This window comes from Kogia breviceps, chromosome X, assembly GCF_026419965.1.
Source record: "Kogia breviceps isolate mKogBre1 chromosome X, mKogBre1 haplotype 1, whole genome shotgun sequence".
Lineage (NCBI taxonomy): Eukaryota > Metazoa > Chordata > Mammalia > Artiodactyla > Physeteridae > Kogia > Kogia breviceps.
Genome location: NC_081330.1, coordinates 66095731 through 66119255, shown reverse-complemented (window position 1 = coordinate 66119255; position 23525 = coordinate 66095731). Strand labels below are relative to the sequence as shown.

Here is a 23525-nt window from a genome sequence, read left to right as displayed (position 1 = left end):
ATCCCGTAGCCAGTGCGCATGCGTTGAGATATGCTAACAAGGTTTTAGAGCAGTAACCAGTCCGAAGGCGACGTGTAATTATGCCTTCGATATGAACCAATCAGAGACTTGCACAGTATCCCGAATCTTATATAGGCAGCTGCCGTTAAGGCTGCGGCGTCTTCCTTCCATCTTTCCTCAACCAAGCTGTACTCCAATAAAGTGTGATACGAGAAGAATCTAGCGTGTGGCGACTGTTATTCTGCTGGTCAGACGCAGCTCGCCATAACTCATGTATTCGTTATGCACCCAGAAGTTGCTGGTATATTATAGATTTTCAGTAAGTGTTTGTGGAATTAACCTGTTAAGTACATTTGTACAGAAACAAAGGCCTCTTAACCAGTTTTTTAAGGAACAAAGTGAAAGCAAATTAACAACTTTTGCATTTTAATAGGACCTACCACATAGGCAACAATTAAATAAACCCTCATTCTAAAATAAATTCATAAAAGCCTAAATTTATTGCTGCATACACAAATGTGAAAACTTCAGCATCCCATGAGAAACTATAGCTTAGTTTTTAAAATGAATTCGAAGTTTTCTAAAGATAAAAGAAAAAATGTCTCTGAGACAATGCTACAAGTTTGAAAAACAACTTCAACTTTCTTGAAAGCTCATCACAAACTATAAGAAATGTAAAAACAGGATCCTTACAGTTTAATTTCACAGAAATATGTGACAGGGCTTGAAGCAGATTTGCTTGTTCTGGTCAGGTTAAAACACTGGTAAAATTAGGTCAATTACTTCTAATCAACCATTTCAATGAATGTAATATTCCAATGTCACAAATTTCTCTGCACAGAAATTCTCATTATTTAATGGTGTCAAGAAAAAATCAATGTTGTTTAAAGGGGTCTAGAAAGCTATCTCTCCCGCCACCCAAATAGGTGAACCATACTGAAATTTGTTAAACTGTTTTTCAGTGGGATAAATTTCTGAAAGCAAGGACAGAGTGGGCTCAGATAAAGATGTATTAGGGGATAGGCTCATACAAATTAGAGGAAAGATGATCACTTAACAAGTCAATTTATATATGCCCAGTGTATTTATATGGAAAAATTAGCTTTTGATTATTAGATAAACTATCCATGAGCTTATTTTTCTTCCTGTCTACTCTTCAAAGGAGTGAGGATGTTTCTCTCTAATGATGTTCCTTCTAGTAGGAACAAAAGTTCCAATATGTAAAAAAAAAATCTTGAGAACAGGAGCCATGACCTATTCATCACTGTACCACTGAGTGCCTTCCAAGTACTAGTTGCTTAATAAATACTTGTTGAATAGATTTTTGATACCATTGCTGACTTAAAAAAATTTCACAATGTGAGAGCTGTGAGTTAAGTTTTATTGGGGGCAAAATGAGGACTATAACCTGTAGACAACATTTCAGATAGTTCTGAGAAACTACTCCAAAGAGGTAGGGGGAAGGTCAGTATATATGTGAATTTGGTGAAGGGAAAGTACATGCATTTTTTTTTTTTTTTTTTGCAGAAGGTTTCTGCTAGTCTCATGACACAGTAAAATGATCTTTCTTCTTGTTCGTCTTTGGCCTTTTAGTACACAGCCACACCTTGTACAATCTTGTTTACTCACACCCAGTACATGATACGAGTTCAGGAATTATTTCTTCTCAGAACACTGGTCACAATTTCCCTGTGTTGCTGATGTGTAATTAATTCTCTGTAATAGGCTATGAGACATTTCTTTTTAGAATTTTTATCATTCCCATTTCTTCCTGCTTAAACTAAATTTCTGAGTACTGAGTCTACTTCTAGTTGAACTTTTCTTCTTATTTGAATCTTGAAATGATGACCCCCAAGTCTATTTACTCACTTCCAGATGCTGTAACAGTAATGATTATCTATCTATCTATCTATCTATCTATCTATCTATCTATCTATCTATCTCTATCATTTTTCATCTCTTTATGTCTCCTACTCATTTTCCCAAATGTAAATTTGAAGGTAGTTTACAATAAAAACAATTCTAAACATGATAGCTAAAATAATATTAAATTTACAATAAAAGCCCATTAGCAGTTTGCCCATAATTTCAAGAGTTTTATGAGACTATGGAGATCCATCCATGAAATCAAGAGTGAGATGTCCTGATTTAGAGGAAGAAGAGAAGAGGATTGTGGTAAGGACACGAAAAAAGGAATTCAAAACACTAAACTCAGCTCTGAGTGTCCTAGAAAGTAGAACAAGGAAAAGGTAAAACTGGTTGGATACTCAGTCTTATTGTCTGTCAGTACTACTATATAATCATCACATCACTCTTTAAAGCAGCTAATCTCCTGACTACCTCCTTTTGATGGGATAACAATTGAATCTATTACTTTCTAATAGCCTAGCTCACTTCTTGGTATTGAGTCTTTCTTTCTCAACTCCAATTTTCAATTTCTCATGGATTGTTCATGACAGTTTGCAACTTCAAATCCTTATCAATTCATGCTTACACTATTACAATACTCCTGACTGCTTTCCTTGCCTTCAGACTCACTGCATCACCATTTTATTTGTAAACTATCTTCAGGAGATTTTTAGAAATATATTTTATCAATGTAATTTTTAGTTCATCTGGTTTCTTTATAAAATTAGGAATCAGGGCTTCCCTGGTGGCGCAGTGGTTGAGAGTCCGCCTGCCGATGCAGGGGTCACGGGTTCGTGCCCTGGTCCGGGGGGATCCCACATGCCGCGGAGCAACTGAGCCCGTGAGCCATGGCCGCTGGGCCTGCGCGTCCGGAGCCTGTGCTCCGCAGCGGGAGAGGCCACAGCAGTGAGAGGCCCGCATACCACAAAAAAAAAAAATAAATAAAATAAAATAAAATTAGGAATCAAGTGTCCCTCTCAGCCTATCATAGTCCTCTGGTTAAAAGGTTTGCCTTTTGTAAATTAAAACAGTTACACATCTTCTTCTAGGTGAAGCAGTACCATGCTTAAATGCTGCTTTAGATTTCAGTTCCCATGAACATCTTGGATAGTCACTATTTCATACTGCATAACCCTGTCCAGCAGCCCTGGCTTTGTTTACATTACTTCTCTATGCTAAACTTTTATCGAAGGCCCATGGCTTATAACAATGTCATGATCACTTGATTTTTCTTCCATATAAACAGGTCCAAAATAATATGGAAAGGAAAAGATCCAAAAGCAAATGAAGGTCCCCAAGAGGCACTTAAAATCTTATGCCCACAAACTATAACTACATCAACAGTAGACTGACATTTTGGGAAGGAATTAATGAGACCTACTCCAAATAGCTTACCCACTTTTTTGTTTTCAAAGCTTTGCTATCTCTGCATTTAATACGTTATCAAGCAAAATTCAGTTGAATGGCTATTAACTAATCCTTCTAATGGGACCTGTCAATGTCAAGTTTATGAAATCCTGAAAGTTTGTCTTTGGAATCCTTACCACACCTTTCTGAGCAACTTTTTCCAGTTTTTAGGCGTTTTATTTATCTTCCACCCATGCCTAAAGTTACACAAACAACAAATTCCCAATATAGTGTTAAGGATATAATATGTTAAAATTAGCATTTTCAAAGACAAATGTATGAAGAGGGCAATGCTTAACCCCCCACAAATGCCTCAGAAAGCTTTATGAGAGACATCGTTAAGCATATTCTTTCTGGTGACCTCCAATTATTCGATTTTGGTAACCCAATAAGCTTTTTCAAGATTCCCAAGGAAATTCCTATTATTACCACCCATTAACACTTGAAACAGACAATATGGAAGAGCACAGCAAATGTTCTAAATACTTCAATATGGCTTAAAAACTTGTAGCTCGTATAACCTGTCTAAAAATCATATTTGACTCACATGCACTCATACATACACAGAGAAAGCAGAAAGAAAGAAAGAAAGAAAGAAAGAAAGAAAGAAAGAAAGAAAGAAAGAAAGAAAGAAAGAAAGAAAGAAAGAAAGAAAGAAAGAAAGAAAGAAAAAAGATGATAGTAAGATGGGTGTGTGCATATCAAGAAGTTCAGAGCATTTTTGACACATTCTCTTTACAAGCACAATAACAAAGACACACGACCTTTATGTCATTAGTTAAAAACAGCAGCCATATCATCTATGGGATCTAATGATGTTTGGAAGTATAATATCTTCTGTAAGTTTAGCAAGTTATGGAATAGCCTGCTGATAGTCTTCAGAGAATTACAAATGACTTCTTCCAAGAAGTAGATTTCTTGCAAGACTCTGAAGCAGGAAGAAGTCATTGGTAAGGAACAAAACACATGAATAGACAATGGGGAATTATTGTTAAAAAAATGTTTAATGTTCTCTGTTAAAAAAATGATCAGCTTTATAAAGATATTACAAGTTATTTTTACTTTATTTTTTAAAAACAAAGTAAAATTCTAACAGTTAAGCTGGATTTTTGCACTTTAAACTTTCAGAATAAACTGAGAAAACTATGGTAATATGTGGCAAATTAAAGTCAGATACTCTGTTCCTGATTGAAGTGTACAAATCATGGAAACTCTGAATTTATCAAAGCCAAAATTTCAATTTTCTTTGCCCACAGTATCCTCTAAGGGGAATGTTTTCCTAAACTGAGTGATGATGACTAACATTCGACCTCCCATTAGAGGTAAACTATTTTGTTTTTCTTCCTGTTTTACTAAATAAACTACGTTACTTCCTTTTGTAGCTGTACAAGCCTGCAGTTCTCTACAGGATATCTGGGTAAAAGAGTGAGGTTCTTGGATTTCTTTTCATACATTAAAACATCTAAATTAAATATCTCTGTGAATTGAAATCGACAATGTGAATTTCTGCTGCTTCCATTGAAAATGTAATCCTGAATCTGCTAATATCTTTTGAAGTTCTGAAGGATATATTGTTATGAAGAATGGAGACTCCAGTGAGGTAATATCTATTTATAAGCTTAAGTGGTTAACATGTTCACTGAAACTGCTGCATGCTTTGTATAAAGAAATGTGGCTGTCTAGATAGAAAGCTCCTTTCTCTGCAATATGCCATTGATATATAAACCAGGAGACCAAAGTTGAACACTGTTTCTAACAAATCTGTGTTAAAATTACAATAGTCATTGATTAAATGCATTTCTGTTAGTGTGTGCAGTGGGGGAAAAAACTAAAAAAAATAAATCCAGGGTTTTGTCAACCAAATTAAGCTGCATTCAAATGGTGAACATATTTAAATGCCTAAATATTTTCATAAGATGAGATATGACAGTTTCCTTTGATTAGGACATTTTTCATGCATGCCTTCTGGGGTCTGAAATGAGAACTTCAAATAGCACAAAAAGATTTTCATCCAGCCATAGAAGCTAGAACAGCTGTCAAATCTCAGAGGGGATGATTCTCAATTTACAATGAACATTTCCTTGGATGTATTTTTAATTTGAGAACATGGGAAATATTTCAGGAAGGGAATCCAAGTGCTGTGCTATCCTTTTTAGAAGGAATTCCTTCCATTTTCCTTATTTGAAATAATAAAAGAGCCATTGCCCTTTAAAAAGTCTGTTAATTTCACACATGGAGTTTGATTCTTAAGTATGCAAGATTATTCAGAATAAGTTAAAATTATATAGGTCCTAGAGAAGTTAGTGCAAGCCACCTAAGATCTCCGTGAGATCTGGCAATACTGATACCTTCTCATGATATGAGCAAATCAGTGTATTTTTTTATACACTGAATTCTCCCAGGTTAGAGTTGGAGACACTAAACTCCCTTTTAGTAAAAGATGCTTAATGGAGATTTTACAGTGAAATATAAGGATAAAGACTTTATTGTACTGTTAGCTTTATTTTCCAGAAATGAAATGTAACTAACAGCTGTAGGCTACATAACCATGACTCACAGGATGACACCATATGCATATTATGGTTGCCAAGTGGCACCATAAAGTAGGATATTGAAAACAGCTCTGCCTAACCTCTCTGACCACAAGTATAGGTGGAGTTTTCCTCCATGGAAGCAGTTCCAAAGTGGCTGAGACATGAGATAATGTATGAAATCCAGTTAGGCTAGACGGCTGCAGGGCTTTGGGAACCTCCAAAAGAGCTGAGGTCAGCAGTGCTCCTTGAAATGATCTTCCCCAGGAATTGTGCTTTGGTGGGACTATGAAGAAAATATCTCCTCAGCAGACTTGAAAGCTCTGGGTTGAGTTTTTTCTTCCCAATCTTCTTCCCTTCCTCCACCTATCAAGCAAGTTGACTGAGAAGGAGGCTGGCTGTTTAACCAGTTTCTAAGACTGGGTGCTGGTGGGGAGGGGGAGAAATTAATCATCTCTGTATCCCTGACAGCAAAGTTTAGCCTAAATCTAGTGCTTAGTAGAGCCTTACGGGGAGGGAGGGTTTGCTGTTGGCTGACTGTGTTGAGGTCTTGCTTTCTGCAGTTGTGAATGTGGGTGTCCTAGAAGACTAGAAATTATTCACTAGGACTAGAGACAGTTTTCCACTTTGTCAAAATTATTGCTCAAGATTGGAAAATAATACATGTCCCTAATTTCTGGGGGTATTAAATGATGACATATTCCTAGAATTAGACTTACAAATTGGCAACAAATTAAAAGTATTCTTTTGAGATTGGGAGGAGGCACCCCCAACCTGATGTGTCTCCTAGCTCTACCCGTGTGTCTGCCTCCAACCAGAAATGCCCTTATTAGTAATCTATTTTCAGAGGTTACTTACTGTCTCTCTAAATTCTTATTTCTTGAACATAAATGTTCCTGGGAGTGGTAAGAAGTCTAAGTGAATGAGTTTATGAGCGAGATTTATCAGTCAGCTGCTAGATTTTCTGAAACAAGAAAAGTTGGCACTTCAGAAGGTACTAAGTAATTGAAAAGAGGGCAATGGGAGCAAAAAGGGAGGACATTCAGGGTAATGGAAAGGAAACTGACTTCACATACCCTGCTTACTTATTAACCAGAAGTGTTTAAGGCACATGTTCCATACCTAGCCAACAACTTATAACTATGAAAAATCCTGCGGTTAAATTTTCTTTCCTGACTTTAGAATACAACAATGATGCTGCATCTCTGTAAGTCAGAGATTGCAGAGTTGGTAGGAACTTACAGTAAGATTTCCTGACTGTCTTGTCTGAGAGCTGGCTCTGATGAGAGATTCAATTCAATGGCTTCAGAATGAGCACATTTTTTTTGTTTTTTGCTTTTGTTTTTTTTCCAGAGAGCCTTCTGAAAGATTTGTAATTATACTTGTCAAAGCCAGATAGTGATTTGTATGTCAAACAAAACCAAGCAGAAACATATTTCATAATTGTGGATCAACATTTATGACAAATAATAGCATGGGAAGCCACGATTTGGTAGATCATAACACGATTCCTCCAAAATGTGTTATACATGAAAAACCTGAGATAAGTCCTTTCTGATTGGTTTCTTCATGGAGCCAGCCAATTAGGCTTCAGTGCATATCAGGAGGAAGACTTCTTTTCTAACTATTTTTTTGACATATTTTTAGACCCACAAGAAGTTATAAAAAATAGTATAGAGCATCCCCATATACACTTCACCTGGATTTCCACAGTGATAAAATCTTAAAAAACTGTAGTACATTATCAAAACCAGGAAACTGATATTGACATAATACTATTAACTAGACTGTAGACCTTACTTAGATTCTGTCAGCTTTTACATGCACTCATTTGTATGTGTTTGTATGTATAATTCTATAAAATTTTATCATATGTGTATATTTGTATAACCACAACCACAATCAAGATTCATAAGTGTTCCATCATCCACAACAGCAAAAAATACATTTGTGCTACAACTTTACAACACAAATTCCTCCCATCCCTAACACTCTGGTAACTACTGATATTTCTCCATCTCTATAATTCTATCATTTTGAGGATGTTATACAAATGTAGCCATTTCAGACTGGCTTTTTTTCACTTAGGAAATAGTCCTTGAGACCTATGCAAGTTATTGTATGTATCAGTTGCTTCATTTATATTGCTAAGTACTATTAGAATGTATGTATATACCACAATAAGCTTATCCATTCATCCACTGAAAGGGTATTTGGGTTGTTTCTATCTTTAGAATATTACAAATAAAGCTTCTATGAAAATTCATATACAAGTTTTTGTGTAGACATGTCTTTTAAAAAATATCTTTACTGGAGTATAATTGCTTTACAATGTCATGCTAGTTTCTGTTGTACAATGTGAAACAGCTATATGTATACATATAGCCCCATATCCCCTCCCTCTAGAGGCTCTCTCCCACCTTCCCTATTCCACCCCTCTAGGTCAGCACAAAGCATCGAGCTGATCTCCTTTTGCTACACAGCAGCTTCCCACTAGCCATACATTTTACATTTGGTAGTGTATATATGTCAGTGCTACGCTGTCACTTCATCCAAGCTTCCCCTTTCCCCCACCGTGTCTTCAAGACCATTCTCTACGTCTGCGCCTTTATTCCCGCTCTGCTACTAGGTTCATCAGTACTGGATTTTTAGATTCCATGTATGTGTGATAGCATCTGGTATTTGTTTTTCTCTTTCTGACTTACTTCACTCTGTATGACAGACTCTAGGTACATCTACTTCATTACAAATAACTCAACTTCATTCTTTTTATGGTTGAGTAATATTCCATTGTATATATATGTGGCACATCTTCTTTATCCATTCATCTGTTGATGGACATTTAGGTTGCTTCCATGTCCTGGTTATTGTAAATAATGCTGCAATGAACATTGTGGTACTTGCATCTTTTTGAATTATGGTTTTCTCAGGGTATATGTCCAGTAGTGGGATTGCTGGGTCATATGGTAGTTCTATTTTTAGTTTTTTAAGGAACCTCCATACTGTTCTCCATAGTGGCTGTATCAACTTACATTACCACCAACAGTGCAGGAGGGTTCCCTTTTCTTGTGGACATGTCTTGATTTCTCTTCAATATTTACTTAAATACCAGAGTGGAATTTCTAGGTTATATAGTAAGTGCGTGCTTATTTTTGCAAAAAAACTGTCAAAATGTTTTCCAGTTAGTTGTACCATTTATCATTTCTAACAGCAGCACATTTGAGATCCAGTTCTTAATCCTAGTCAGTACTTGCTATTGTTAGCATTTTTAATTTTATACAATCTAATAGATATACCATGATATCTCACTGGGGTTCTAAATCACATTTTTCTAATGACTAGTGAGTGATGTTGAGTATCTTTTCATGTGCTTTTCAGGATATTGGCTATTCATGCCCTTTGTCAATTTTTATTGCTTTTAAATTGAAGTATAATTGACATACAATATTATGTTAGTTTCACGTATACAACGTAGTGATTTGGTAATCAAATATATTACAAAATGATCACCACAATAACTAGTAACCATCTATAACCATACAGAATTATTAAAGTATTATTGACTATATTTATTATGCTATATATTATATCCCTGTGACTTATTTTATAACAGGAAGTTTGTACCTCTTAATGCCTATTTTTCCCAACCCCACATCCCCTCCCTTCTGGCAACCACCAATTTTTCTCTGTATCTATATGTCTGTTTCTGTTTTGCTGTGTTTGTTCATTTGTTTTGTTTTTTAGAATCCATATAGAGGTGATATCATATAACACTTGTTTTTCTCTGTCTGACCTATTTCATTTAGCATAATATGCTCTAGGATGATCCAGGTGTCACATATGGAAGATTTCATTCTTTTTTTTGGATGAGTAATATGTGATATATATATATATATATATATATATATATATATATAAAATCTTACCTATTCATATATTTTTTATTTTAACATCTTTATTGGAGTATAATTGCTTTACAATGGTGTGTTAGTTTCTGCTCTATAACAAAGTGAATCAGCTATACATAAACTTATATCCCCATATCTCTTTTCTCTTACGTCTCCCTCCCACCCTCCCTATCCCACCCTGCTAGGTGGACACAAAGCACCGAGCTGATCTCCCTTTGCTATGTGGCTGCTTCCCATTAGCTATCTATTTTACATTTAGTAGTGTATATATGTCCATGCCACTCTCTCACTTCATCCCAGCTTCCCATTCCCCTCCCCCATGTCCTCAAGTCCATTCTCTACATCTGCATCTTTATTCCTGTCCTGCCCCTAGGTTATTCAGAACCATTTTTATTTTAGATTCCATATATATGTGTTAGCATACGGTATTTGTTCTTCTCTTAAATCTCCACAGTTTATTCATATCTTGATGGACATTTAGGATGCTTCCATATCTTGGCAGTTAAATAATGCTGCAGTGAACATAGGGGTACCTATATCTTTATAAAAATTATTCATTTATTTATTCTGGGGTGTATTGGGTCTTCGTTGCTGCATGCAGGCTTTCTCTAGTTGCAGTGCATGGGGGATACTCTGTTGTGGTGGGCAGGCTTCTCATTGAGGTGGCTACTCTTGTTGCAGAGCATGGCCTCTAGACATGTGGGCTTCAGTGGTTGCAGCACGCAGGCTCAGTAGATGTGGCTCTCAGGCTCTAGAGTGCAGGCTCAGTAGTTGTGGCACATGGTATTAGCTGCTCAGTGGCATGTGGGATCTTCCCGGACCAGGGCTTGAACCCATGTCCCCTGCATTGGCAGGAGGATTATTAACCACCACACCACCAGGGAAGTCCAGGGGTGCATATATACATCTTTTTGAACAAGTGTTTTTGTTTTCTTAAGGTAAGTACCCAGAAGGGGAATTGCTGGATTGTTTGGTAGTTCTATTTTTAATATTTTGAGGATCCTATATTTTGTCCATAGTGACAGCACCAACTTATATTCCCACCAATACTGCACTAGGGTTCTCTTTTCTCCACATTCTCACCAACACTTCTTAATTGTTGTCTTTTTTATGATAACCATTCTGACAGGTGTGAGGTCGTAACTCATTGTGGTTTTGATTTGCATTTCCCTGATGATTAGTGATGTTGAGCATCTTTTCAACTGTCTGTTGGCCATTGGTATGTCTTCTTTAGAAAAATATCTATTCAGGTCCTCTGTTCTTTTTTAAATTAGATTGCTTTTTTGATGTTGTGTTATATGACTTCTTTATATATTTTGGATATTAACCCCCCATGAGATATATAATTTGCAAATATATTCACCCATTTAATAGGTTCTTTTTTATTTTGTTGATGGTTTCCTTTTCTGTGTAAAAGTTTTTTTTAGTTTGGCACAGTTCCAGTTAAAAAAAATAATTTGGTTTTGTTGCCCTTGCCCAAGAAGACAGATCCAAAGAAATATTATTAAGACTAATAAAAAATAACATACTTCCCATGTTTTCTTCTAGGTGTTTTATGGCTTCTGGTCTTACATTTAAGTCTTTAATTCATTTTGAGTTTATTTTTGTATATGGTGTAACAAAATGGGCCAGTTACATTCTTTTACATGTAGCTGTCTAGTTTCCCAGCACCATTTATTAAAGAGGCTGTTTTTCCCATTGAATATTCTTATGTCCTTTATTGAAAATTAATTGAGCACATAAGAATGGGCTTACTTTGTGGCTTTTTATTCTGTTCCATTGATCTATCTGATTTTCTGCCAGTATGATACTGTTTTGATTACTGTAGCTTTGTAGTATAGTTTGAAATCAGGAATATGAAACCTCCACTTCTGTTCTTCTTTCTCAATGTTTCTTTGCCTATTCAGGGTCTTCTGTGGTTCCATACAAATTTTACAATTATTTGTTCTAGTTATTTGAAAAACGCCACTGGTGTTTTGATAGGGATTGCATTGAATCTGTAGATTGCCTTGGGTAGTATGGACAATTTAATAATACTAATTATCCTAATCAATGAGCATGTAATATTGTTCCATTTATTTTTGTCCTCAGTTTCCTTCATTAATGTCTTATTGTTCTCAGAGTACAGGTCTTCCACTTCCTTGGTTAAATTTTATCCTAGGTATTCTATTATTTTTATGCAATTGTAAATGAGATTGTTTTCTTCATTTCTCTTTCTGATAAACTGTTATTAGTGTATACAAGTTCTACAGATCTGTTTATAACTTTGTATCCTGCAACTCTACTGAATTACATTATTAGTACTAATAAATAGTTTGTTGGGGTTTATAGGTTTTGTCATCTGCAGAGTGAAGTTTTATTTCTTTCTTTCCAATTTGGATGTTCTTATTTATTTTTCTTGTCTGATTGCTAGGGCTATAAATTCATATATTATGTTCAATAAAAGTTGCAAGAGTGGGCATCCTGTCTTCTTCCTGATTTTAGAGGAAAAGCTTTCAGCTTTTCACCATTGACTATGATGCTAGCTGTGAGTTTCTCATATATGACCTTTATTGTGCTGAGGTATCTTTTCTCTGTACTCACTTTGTTGAGGTTGTTTTTTTATCATAAATACATGTTAAATTTTGAAAAAAGCTTTTTCTGCATCTTTTAATGTAATCATATTACTTTTGTCCTTCATTTTATTAATGTGGTGTATCATGTTCATTAATTTGTGGGTATTGAACCATCCTTGCATCCTTGGGATAAATCCCACTTGATCATTGTATATAATCCTTTCAATGTATATTTGAATATGGCTTGCTAATATTTTTTGAGTATTTTTGCATCTATGTTCATCAGGGATATTGACCTGTATTTTATGGTTTTTGTAGTATCTTTGTCTGGTTTTATTATCAGGGAAATGTTGACCTTATAAAATGAATTGGAATATATTCTCTCTTCCTCTGTTTCTGGAACAGATTTATAGAGTTTGTATTATTTCTTCATTTAATGTTTGGTAGAATTAGTCCATGAATACATCTAGGTGTGAAACTTTATTTTTTGTAAGTTTTTAACTTTGTAATTTCAAGTTATTTAATAGCTATGGGAATATTCAGATTATATATTTTCTCTTGACTGAGTTTGGTCATTTGTAATTTTTAAGAAATTGGTACATTTCATCTAAGTTTTCAAAATTTTTTTCCTCATGACTTTATTTTCCTGAACAAAGCAATTACATATAGATGAGAATAAAACCAACTTGTTGTTTCCTTCCACAATTTATATAGCTTTTTAGATTTACATAAACTATATCATAAACGTGCAAGATTAAGTGTGCTAAACTATGTTGAACTACAGCAATTATTTACTTGATTTCATTTGTTATGTTGCTAAAACCTTCCTTTTATTTTTTGTCTAAAAATTGCCAAAAACCATCTTTCCTTTCCTATTACCATAACAGAATTTCAGATCTATTTTGTTTCTTATTAAGCTTACTATCTATTCTCTGAGTCCATGAAATCTTAGAATTTATATTGCTTTGTGTATGAGAAGACCAATAATATTATACTTTTACTTTGAATTCATCTCTTGCTAATACTAGTACTCTTTCCTAATAACAAATTTTATTGGAGTATAGTTGATTTACAATGTTGTGCTAAAGTGGATCAGTTATGTACATACATATATCAACTATTTTTAAGATTCTTTACCCATATAAGCCATTACAGAGTACTGAGTAGAGTTCCCTGTGCTATACAGTAGGTCATTATTAGTTATCTATTTTATATATACTAGTGTGTATATGTCAATCCCAATCTTCCAGTTTATCCCTCCCCCCATTACCCCAGTAACCATAAGTTTGTTTTTTACATCTATAATTCTATTTCTGTTTTGCAGATAATTTCATTTTTACACTTTCTTTAAATTCCACATATAAGCGATATCATATGATATTTGTCTTTCTCTGTCTGACTTAGTTTACTCAGTATGACAGTCTCTAGGTCCATCCATGTTGCTGCAAATGACATTATTTTGTTCTCTTCTATGTCTGAGTAATATTCCATTGCATATGTGTAGAACATCTCCTTTATCCATTCATCTGTTGAAGGACATTTAGGTTGCTTCCATGTCCTGGCTATTGTACATAGTGCTGCAATGAACATTGGGGTGCATATACTCTTTTGAATAATTATTTTCTCTGGATATATGCCCAGGAGTGGGATTGCTGCATAATATGGTAGCTCTATTTGTGGATTTTTAAGGAACCTCCATACTGTTCTCCATAGTGGCTGTACCAATTACATTCCTACCAACAGTGTAGAAAGGTTCCCTTCTCTCCACACCCTCTCCAGCATTTATTGTTTGTAGACTTTTTGAAGATGGCCATTCTGACTGGTGAGGTGATAACTCATTGTAGTTTTGATTTGCATTTCTCTAATAATTAGTGATGCTGAGCATATTTTCATGTGCTTTTAGGCCATCTGTCTGTCATTTTTTTTATTGGGTTGTTTGGGTTTTTTTTTTTTATATTGAGCTGCATGAGCTGTCTATATATTTTGGAGACTAATCCCTTGTTGGTTGCTTCGTTTGCAAATACTTTCTCCTATTCTGAGGATTGTCATTTCATTTTCTTTATGGTTTTCTTTGCTGTGCAAAAGATTTTAAGTTTAATTAGGTCCCATTTATTTATTTTTATTTTTCTTTCTCTAGGAGTTGCATCAAAAAAGATCTTGCTGATATTTATGTCAGAGAATGCTCAGCATATGTTTCCACTACTAATTTTTATAGTATCTGGCATTACATTTAGGTCTTTAATCCATTTTGAGTTTATTTTCATGCATGGTGTTGAGGGTGTTCTACTTTCATTTGTTTACATGTAGCTGTCCTGTTTTTCGAGCACCACTTATTGATGAGACTTTCTTTTCTCCATTGTGTATTCTTGCCTGTTTTTTCACAGATTAGGTGGCCACAGGTGCATGGGTTTATCTCTGGAGTTTCTCTTCTGTTCCATTGATCTATATTTCTGTTTTGGTGCCAGTATCATACTATTTTGATGACTGTAGCTTTGTATTATAGTCTGAATCAGGGAGCCTGATTCCTCCAGCTGTACTTTCCTTTCTCAAGGTTGCTTTAGTTAATCAAGGTCTTTTGTGTTCCAAAACAACTTGTAAAATTTTTTGTTCTAATTCTGTGAAAAATGTCATTGGTTATTTGATCAGGTTTGCACTGAATATGTAGATTTCTTTGGGTAGTACAATAAGTCCCCTGCATATGAACGAGTTGTGTTCCGAGAGCATGTTTGTAAGTACAATTGTTCATAAATCTGACAAACTTAGCCTAGGTACCCAACAAACACAATTGGCTATATAGTACTGTACTGTAATACTTTTCCCACAAATAATACATAAAAAACAAACACACATAAAAACACTTTTAATCTTATAGTACAGTACCTTGATAGTACAGTAGTACAGTACAACAGCTGGCATACAGGGGCTGGCATCAAATGAACAGGCAAGAAGTGTTACTGACTGGAGGAGGGAGAGGAGGTGGGAGATGGTAGAGCTGAAGGATCATCAGCAGTAGGAGATGGAGGGCAAACTGCAATTTCACTCATGCCTGATGTTGATGACACAGGTTCTGGTTCCTTGCTGGATTCAATTCTATCTACCCTCTTGAAAAAATGATCCAGTGATGTCTGGATAGTAACTCTTTTTCTCATTATAGATGACATTGTAGCAATAGACTGCTTTCTGAAGAGCTGCTGTAACCTTCTATAACCAATCTATTTTCAGGTCCTGTGCCTCAAAAACTAACAGTGCCTCCTCAAATTAAGAAAATCCCCTTGCCATTTCCTGAACTGTGAATCTCTTCAGTTCTACAGTTACTTCTTCTTCCTCTTGTCTCTCTTCTTACTTTCTCTGGGCTTACAATCCTGGTGTTTCTTACCAGTACCAGCTACATCACCAATGTTTTTATGCTTTCTTCTGGATATCCTGGGCTTGAAATAAAGATATTGTACTACTGTACCCTATACAGTACTATACAGTAAAGAACACAAAAGCACAACCACTTGTAGAGGATGCACACACATGAAAATGTACACCAGACATGTGAATTAACTTCCTTCATCTGGCATGCAAACTCATGTTCCCATCTTTGAAAGTTTGCAACTTGAAGGTTCGTATGTAGGGGACTTACTGTATAGTCATTTTCACAGTATTGATTCTTCCAATCCAAGAAAATGGTATATGTCTCCAAATGTTTGTGTCATCTTTTATATCTTTCATCAGTATCTTACAATTTTCTGAGTATAGTTCCCTTGCCTCCTTAAGATAGGTTTATTCCTAGGTATATTTTTTTGGATGCAATGATAAATGGGATTGTTTCTTTGATTTCTCTTTCTGATTATTCATTGTTAATGTATAGGAATGCAAGAGATTTCTCTGCATTAATTTTGTATCCTAAAACTTTATTGAATTAATTTATTAGCTCTAGTATTTTTCTGGTAGCATCTATAGGGTTTTCTATGTACAGTATCATGTCATTTGCAACCAGTGACAGTTTTTCTTCTTCTTTTCCAGTTTGGATTCCTTTTATTTCTTTTGCTTCTCTGATTGCCATGGCTAGGACTTCCCAAACTATGTTGAATAATGGTGGTGAGAGTGGACATCCCTGTCTTGTTCCTGATCTTAGAGGAAATGCATTCAACTTTTCTGCATTGAGAATGATGTTTGCTGGGGTTTTGTCATATATGGACTTTACTATTTTGAGGTAGGTTGCCTCTATGCCCACTTTATGGAGAGTTTTTACCATAAATGGGTGTTGAATTTTGTCAAAAGCTTTTCTGCATCTAATGAGATGATCATATGGTTTTTATTCTTTGATGTGTTGATGTGGTGTATTACATTGATTGATTTGTGGATATTGAAAAATTCTTATATCATCACTGAAATAAATCTCACTTGATCATGGTGTGTGATCCTTTTAATGTGTTGATGGCTTCCGTTTGGTCGTATTTTGTTGAGGATTTTTGCATCTCTGTTAATCAGTGATACCATCTGATAATTTTCTTTTTTCTTGAAATCTTTTTCTGGTTTTGGTGTCAGAGTTATGGTAGACTCGTAGAAGGACCTTGGGAGTGTTCATTCCTCTACAAATTTTTGGAAGAGTTTCAAAATGGTAGGTGTTAACTCCTCTGTAAATGTTTGATATAATTCACCTGTGAAGCCATCTGCTTCTGAATATTTTGTTTTTTTGGGAGATTTTTAATCGCAGTTTCAATTTCAATAGTTGTGATTGTTCTGTTCATATTTTCTATTTCTTCCTAGTTCAGATTTAGCCGGTCGTACTTTTCTTAGAATTTGTCTATTTTTTCTAGGTTGTCCATTTTATTGGTGTGTATTTGCTTGTAGTAGTCTTATGATCCTTTGTATTTCTGCTGTGTCCATTGTAACTTGTCCTTTTTCATTTCTAATTTTGATGATTTAAGCCCTCTCCCTGTTTTTCTTGACTAGTCTGGCTAAAGATTTATCAAATTTGTTTATCTTCTCAAAGAACCAGCTTTTAATTTTATTGATCTTTGATGTTGTTTTCTTCATTTCTTTTTTATTTATTTCTGATCTGATCTTTATGATTCCTTTCCTTTTAGTAAGTTTGGGTTTTTCGTTTGTTCTTCTTTTTCTAATTGCTTTAGTTGGAAGGTTAGGTTGTTTATTTGAGATTTTTATTGTTTCTTGAGGTAGGATTGTATTGCTATAAATTTCCCTCTTAGAACTGCTTTTGCCGCATCCCATAGGTTTTCGATCATTTGTTTTCATTGTCATTTGTCTCTAGGTATTTTTTAAATTTCTCCTTTGACTTCTTCAGTGAATCACTGGTTATTTAGTAACATATTGTTTAGCTTCCATGTGTTTGTCTTTTTTACAGTTTTGTTTTCCTGTAATTGATTTCTAATCTCATAGCAATGTGGTCAGAAAAGATGCTTGATATGATTTCAATTTTCTTACATTTCCTGAAGCTTGATTTGAGACCAAAGATGTGATCTATCCTGGAGAATGTTCTGTGTGCACTTGAGATTAAAGTGTATTTTTGCTGATTGCAGTTACAATATCTTATAAATATCAATTAAGTCTATATGGTCTAATGTGTCATTTAAGGCTTGTGTTTCCTTACTAATTTCCTTTCTGGAAGATTTGTTCATTGGTGTAATTGGAGTGTTAAATTACCCCACTATTATTGTGTAACTGTTGATTTCCCCTTTTATGCCTGTTAACATTTGCCTTATATATTGAGTTGCTCCTATGTTGGGTGCCTAAATAATCACTATTGTTGTATCTTCTTCTTGGATTGATCCCTTGATCATTATGTAGTGTCCTTCCCTGTATCTTGTAACAGTCTTTATTTTAAAGTCTACTTTAAAGTCTATTTTAAAGTCTATTGCTACTCCAGCTTTCTTTTGATTTCCATTTGCATGGAATATTCCAACCTCTCACTTTCAGTCTGTGTGGGTCCATAGGTCTGAAGTGGATCTCTTGTAGACAGCATATACATGGGTTTTATTTTTGTATCCATTCAACCAATCTGTGTCTTTTGGTTGGAGTATTTAATCCATTTACATTTAAGGTAATTATTGATACATATGTTCCTATTGCTGTTTTCTTTATTGTTTGGGGTTTGTTTTTATAGATCTTTTTCTTCCCTTATTCTGTTGTTCACTTTTCTTGTGTTTATTTCCTAAAGAAGTTTTTTTTTTTTTAGCATTTGTTGTAAAGCTGGTTTGGTGGAGCTGAATTCTCTTAAGTTTTGCTTGTCTGTAAAGCTTTTGATTTCTCTGTTGAATCTGAATGAGAGCCTTGCTGGTTAGAGTATTCTTGATTGTAGGCTTTTCCATTTCATCACTTTAAATATACCATGCCATTCCCTTATTGCCTGCTGAGTTTCTGCTGAAAAATCTGCTGGTAGCCTTATGGGGATTCCCTTGTATGTTATTTTTTGCTTTTCCCTTGTTGTTTTTAATATTTTTCTTTGTATTTAATTTCTTAAAATTTGATTAATATGCGTCTTGGCATGCTCCTCCTTGGGTATATCCGGTATTGGACTCTCTGCACTTCCTGGACTTGGGTGACTATTTCCTCTCCCATGTTAGGGAAGTTTTTGACTGTAATCTCTTCAAATATTTTCTCAAGCCCTTTCTCTTTTTCTTCTGAAACCCCTATAATTCAAATGTTTGTGCATTTAATAATGTCCCAGAGGTCTCTGAGACTCTTCTCATTTCTTTGCATTCTTTTTTCTTTATTCTATTCCCTGGCAGTGATTTCCACCATTCTATCTTCCAGGTCAGTTTTCCATTCTTCTGCCTCAGTTTCCCTGCTATTGATTCCTTTTAGTGTATTTTTTATTTCAGTTCTTGTATTGTTCATCTCTGTTTGTTTGTTCTTCAGTTTTTCTAGGTCTTTGTTCTTCTCCATTCATGCCTCCATTCTTTTTCCATGATCTTGGATCATCTTTACTACCATTACTCTGAATTCTTTTTCAGGTATATTGCTTATCTCCTCCTCATTTAGTTCTTGTAGGTTTTTATCTTGTTCCTTCATCTGCAACATACTTCTTTGTCTTCTCATTTTGTCAGACTTACTGTGTTTGTATTCTCCTTTCTGTAGGCTGCAGGATCATAGTTCCTCTGGCTTCTGGTGTCTGCCCCCTGGTGGGTGAGGTTGCTCCAGAGAATTGCTCCATTATCCCCTTGACAGGGTGTTTGATTTGTGTTATGGTGACCGGGGCCTGCCCTGGATATTGATTGGGGCTTCCCCTTTGCTCTGTAGTTGTCATTGTCCTGTTGGGGTTGGAGTCTGCCCCCTAGTTGTTCAAATAGAGGCCCCAGATCTCTTTTTTAGCTGAATTTCTTATCTGCAGTATGAGGAGGGCATTATTAAGGCATTCCCACTGGGAGAGAAGCCACTGAGTATTCCTCTTCTGGAGCTGCTCACCTGTGAGGGTGTTCTGTTGTGTCTCCTTTCACTGGTTATGTGGGCTTACAATGTACACTGTTTTGGCACTGCTCTTGGTCCCTCCTTAACTGTGGGTATGCCAGAAATTTGCCCTGGTGACTCTCAGGTGTTATTTGCACCAGGCCACCAATGCAGATCCACTGAGGTCAGGTCCCAGGACTGCAGTAGTCATGCACCTTGACCCACTGTGGGAGCTATGGAGGCAGCTCAGACTCTGACATGGCCCAACCCTCACATGTATGTGCCCACAAAGCCCACAGCTGCTAAAGTTAGAGCTGTCCTAGTTGCAGGAGCACTTGTTCTTTGGGATGTTTCACAGTCGCTGAATTTATGATGCCATCAGCAGAAGTGTAACTCCATGATTCACAAGGTAGCAAGGAGAGGTTTCAAGTCTTCTTTCTTAGTCATGGGCCCTTGGGGCTCAGCTGTGGTTTTAGCCCCACCTCTGCATATGTTCCTTCCACTGGAGTCTGCTTCAGAAGTTGCCTGAACACATGAGCACCTCAGGCAGGAAGGAGGTGAGGCGGTGATTTGGGGGAGCAGGCCACCCAGGTGGTAGGATGCCATGGTAGCAATTGGAACATATGAGCACCTCAGGCTGGATTGGGGGCAGACAACCACCCAGGCAGGAGGGTGTTGGGGTAAGGATTGGAACACACATAACGGTCAGTCAGCAATCAGGGCAGGTACATCACCCAGGTTGGTGGGGATGTGGGAGGTGATAGCAGAGATGTGTGAGCTGGCTCTGTCAGGAGCCCTCCCTAGTGCCTGTGGTGTCAGGGGCCAGCACATGAGGAGAGAGGTTGCAATGGCGGCCCTGCCCTTTGAACGCCACTCAACAATAGCACTTCACTCCTATGGTGGTCCAGGCTTCTACCATGAGCATTCCTGGTTGAGAAGCTCCTCACTCCCATCCCCTCAGGCTGTCTCCTCACAGCCAACAGCAGTCCCCTTTCCAGGTCTGCTCTCCAAACCCCACGTTCCAGCACCCATCCCCTGTGCACACCAGTGGACACTCTTCTTGGGCTGGGGCAAGCAAGTATTTTGCACAGACCACCTGTGTGGGTCTCACTCTGTCCTGCCTGCCAAAGACTGGTTGCTGGGCTCTTCCCCGAGCCCCCCAAATTCCCCTTCTGTCCCAGCTGATCTCCATGCTGGTGAGGGGGCTTCCCCAGCTGCAGGAACCTCTCCTCACCTTCAGGTCCAGTCCTGTTTCCTCTCCTCTTTCTTTCCCCTTCTTTTTTCTTTCATCCTGCACAGTTACATGGGGATCTTGTCCTTTCATGTGTTTGAGGTCCTCTGCTAGTATTCAGCAGTTGCTCTATGAGAATTGTTCCATTTGTAAGTGTATTGAGGTGTTTGTGAGGAGTCACAAACTCCATGTCTTCCTACTCTTCCACCATCTTGGAAAGCCTCCTACGTTTTCATATTTAAGTGCATAAAATTGTCCCTAGTATTTTTTGTTAGGCTTTTATGTCTACAGTGTCTACAATGAAGTACAAAGGTTTTTTACATTTTTTAATTCTTGATAAGGTCCAATTTATATATTTTTGTCTATCATTTTTTTGAATGTGCTTTTGGCATTGTATCTAAGAGACCATTGCCTAACTCAGGGTCACAAAACTTGTTCTGATTACTTCTTCTAAGTGTATTATAGCATTAGCTCTCACATTTATGTCTATAATCATTTTTTAGGTAAGTTTTTTGTATATTGTGTGAGTTACGGGACTCTATATTTCAGTGTTCAACCAGAGAAATAGAACCAGTAAGATATATATATATATATATATATATATATATATATATATATATATATAGAGAGAGAGAGAGAGAGAGAGAGAGAGAGAGAGAGAGAGAGACAGAGAGAGAGAGAGAGACAGAGACAGAGACAGAGACAGAGACAGAGACAGAGAGAGACACAGAGAGAGACAGAAAGAGACAGAGAGACAGAGACAGAGAGACAGAAAGAGAGAGAGAGAGGGGTTATTTGCAAAAATTGGTTTATACAGTTTGGGGCCTGCATTTCCATTTTTCCCCAGAAAGCACTTCATTTTGTCATGGTCCTTTGCCTGGTAGAGAATTCAAATCTTAATTCTTGTATGTTCTTGGCTTTTGGCAGTCCTACCTGAATTTGGTTCTTGTAGTTTTCCATTGTCTTTACTCACAGGACATGGTAGCACTTAGAGACTTTCTAAGGAATCTTCTGTAATAAAGACACCTTGTTCCTTACACCCATATACTCTTCCTTACATCCATTTTGTAGTAACAATCCAAAATCCCTTCTGTAATTGGAATCCATCATTTCAGTCATACAGTAATTCTCTTTATTTGTTGATTCAGAGACTTGAAGAGCTCAAAGTACCCAAGTGGCAGGATCAACTTTCAGTTCAGTAGAATCATTCCTGTGTCTTCTGCTGGAAGCATTCTTCCCTTTGGAAGCAAAACCTCTAGAACATACTAGCCTAAAGGTGAAAGGATGAGAGGTTAAAATATTGTACTGTATTACTGTGGGTAATAATGAGAGGAGTCACACCCATTTCCACCTCTTGATTTCTGGACCCATAGATCCTGGCTTATGAAAGAAACAACCAAGACACTGATTTAGAGTACCTACCAGCTCCTGGAGAACATAGTCTCAGCTTTGCAAGGTTGCCACCTACCTGGTGCTGTAACTGAGTCTCAAAAGGTCATTTCACCTCAAAAACATCATCAAACCAGCTGCTTTAGTATGATGGGTAACATAGTAAAAAACAGTGAATACTGTGAACATGGACCCGTTTTTCTACTCAGTTTTGTTCTGATGTGAGTTCCCTGCTCAGAAACAATGTTGTGTGGAATAAAATCACAGTGGATACGTATGCTGGAGGTCCACAGATGATCGTTTTGAAAAAAGCATTTCATGCGAGGTGAGGGTGGGGGAGAATCCATATCAAAAGTAAATGTCTGTTCCAACAGGAAGAAAATGTTTCCCCATCCATGAAGGAAGTTGTCCAATGTAATATACCTGTCACCAGGTAGCTGGTTCATCATCCCAATAATGATACCACATCAGGTACTTGGTATTGGTCTTTGTTGCTGGAAAATTTGGCAGTCAGTACTGACTATAGCCAGGTCAGTCTTGCAGAGTGAAAACACATGTTGCTGAGCCCATATATAACCTCAATCTCTGACATCACAGTCACTTTGTTTATGAGCTAATTGTACAATGACTAATGTAGCTGGTGAAAGATGTTGACTAGTATCCAAAAAAACTGTCATCCTCTATGTTTGATTATCAAAATCTTCCATTACTGAGGTTATCTTTCAGTGAGCATTCATATGGGACCCAAATATCTTCACATTTTTAACCCATTCTGAGAGTTGTATACAGGTATCTCTTCCCCACACTTCAATGCCACCAATTTTCCAATTGTGCTTTTTTTATTTTCTGAATCTGTGAGCATCCATCCAAACTATAGGCCACAGTATATGAATAGATATACACTTATGCTTCTGGACACTTCCATTTCTGAGAAAAATAAATAACCAGGTGCACCATTTGAGTTCTGCCTATGGAAGGGTTTATCTCCACTATACTTCTTCAGGGATGTCTCAGAAAAGGGCCTTAATGCTGCAGTTGACCACTTTGGGTGGTGCCTGCACATGTAGAACCATCTGTAAACCCAGCCTGAGTTTTCTATTTCTCAGTGAACTTGTCGTAGAGAACTCTTCATGAGGCCATAGGTGTGGAATACGAGAGAGAGGATAATGTGGCAGGATTAAGGGCATGGACATTTGGG

The 23525-nt window shown here is 36.6% G+C and overlaps 1 protein-coding gene across 1 annotated transcript in view; it reads left to right on the top strand.

Moving 5' to 3' along the window:
* The first annotated feature begins 4835 nt into the window (after positions 1–4835).
* Positions 4836–23525, top strand: part of LOC131748107 (putative P2Y purinoceptor 10) — a 62261-nt gene continuing 43571 nt past the window's right edge. Inside the window, 1 exon segment of the mRNA XM_067023164.1 lies at positions 4836–4915. Within this exon segment, the coding sequence (XP_066879265.1) occupies positions 4899–4915 (17 nt within the window). The 5' untranslated portion in view covers positions 4836–4898.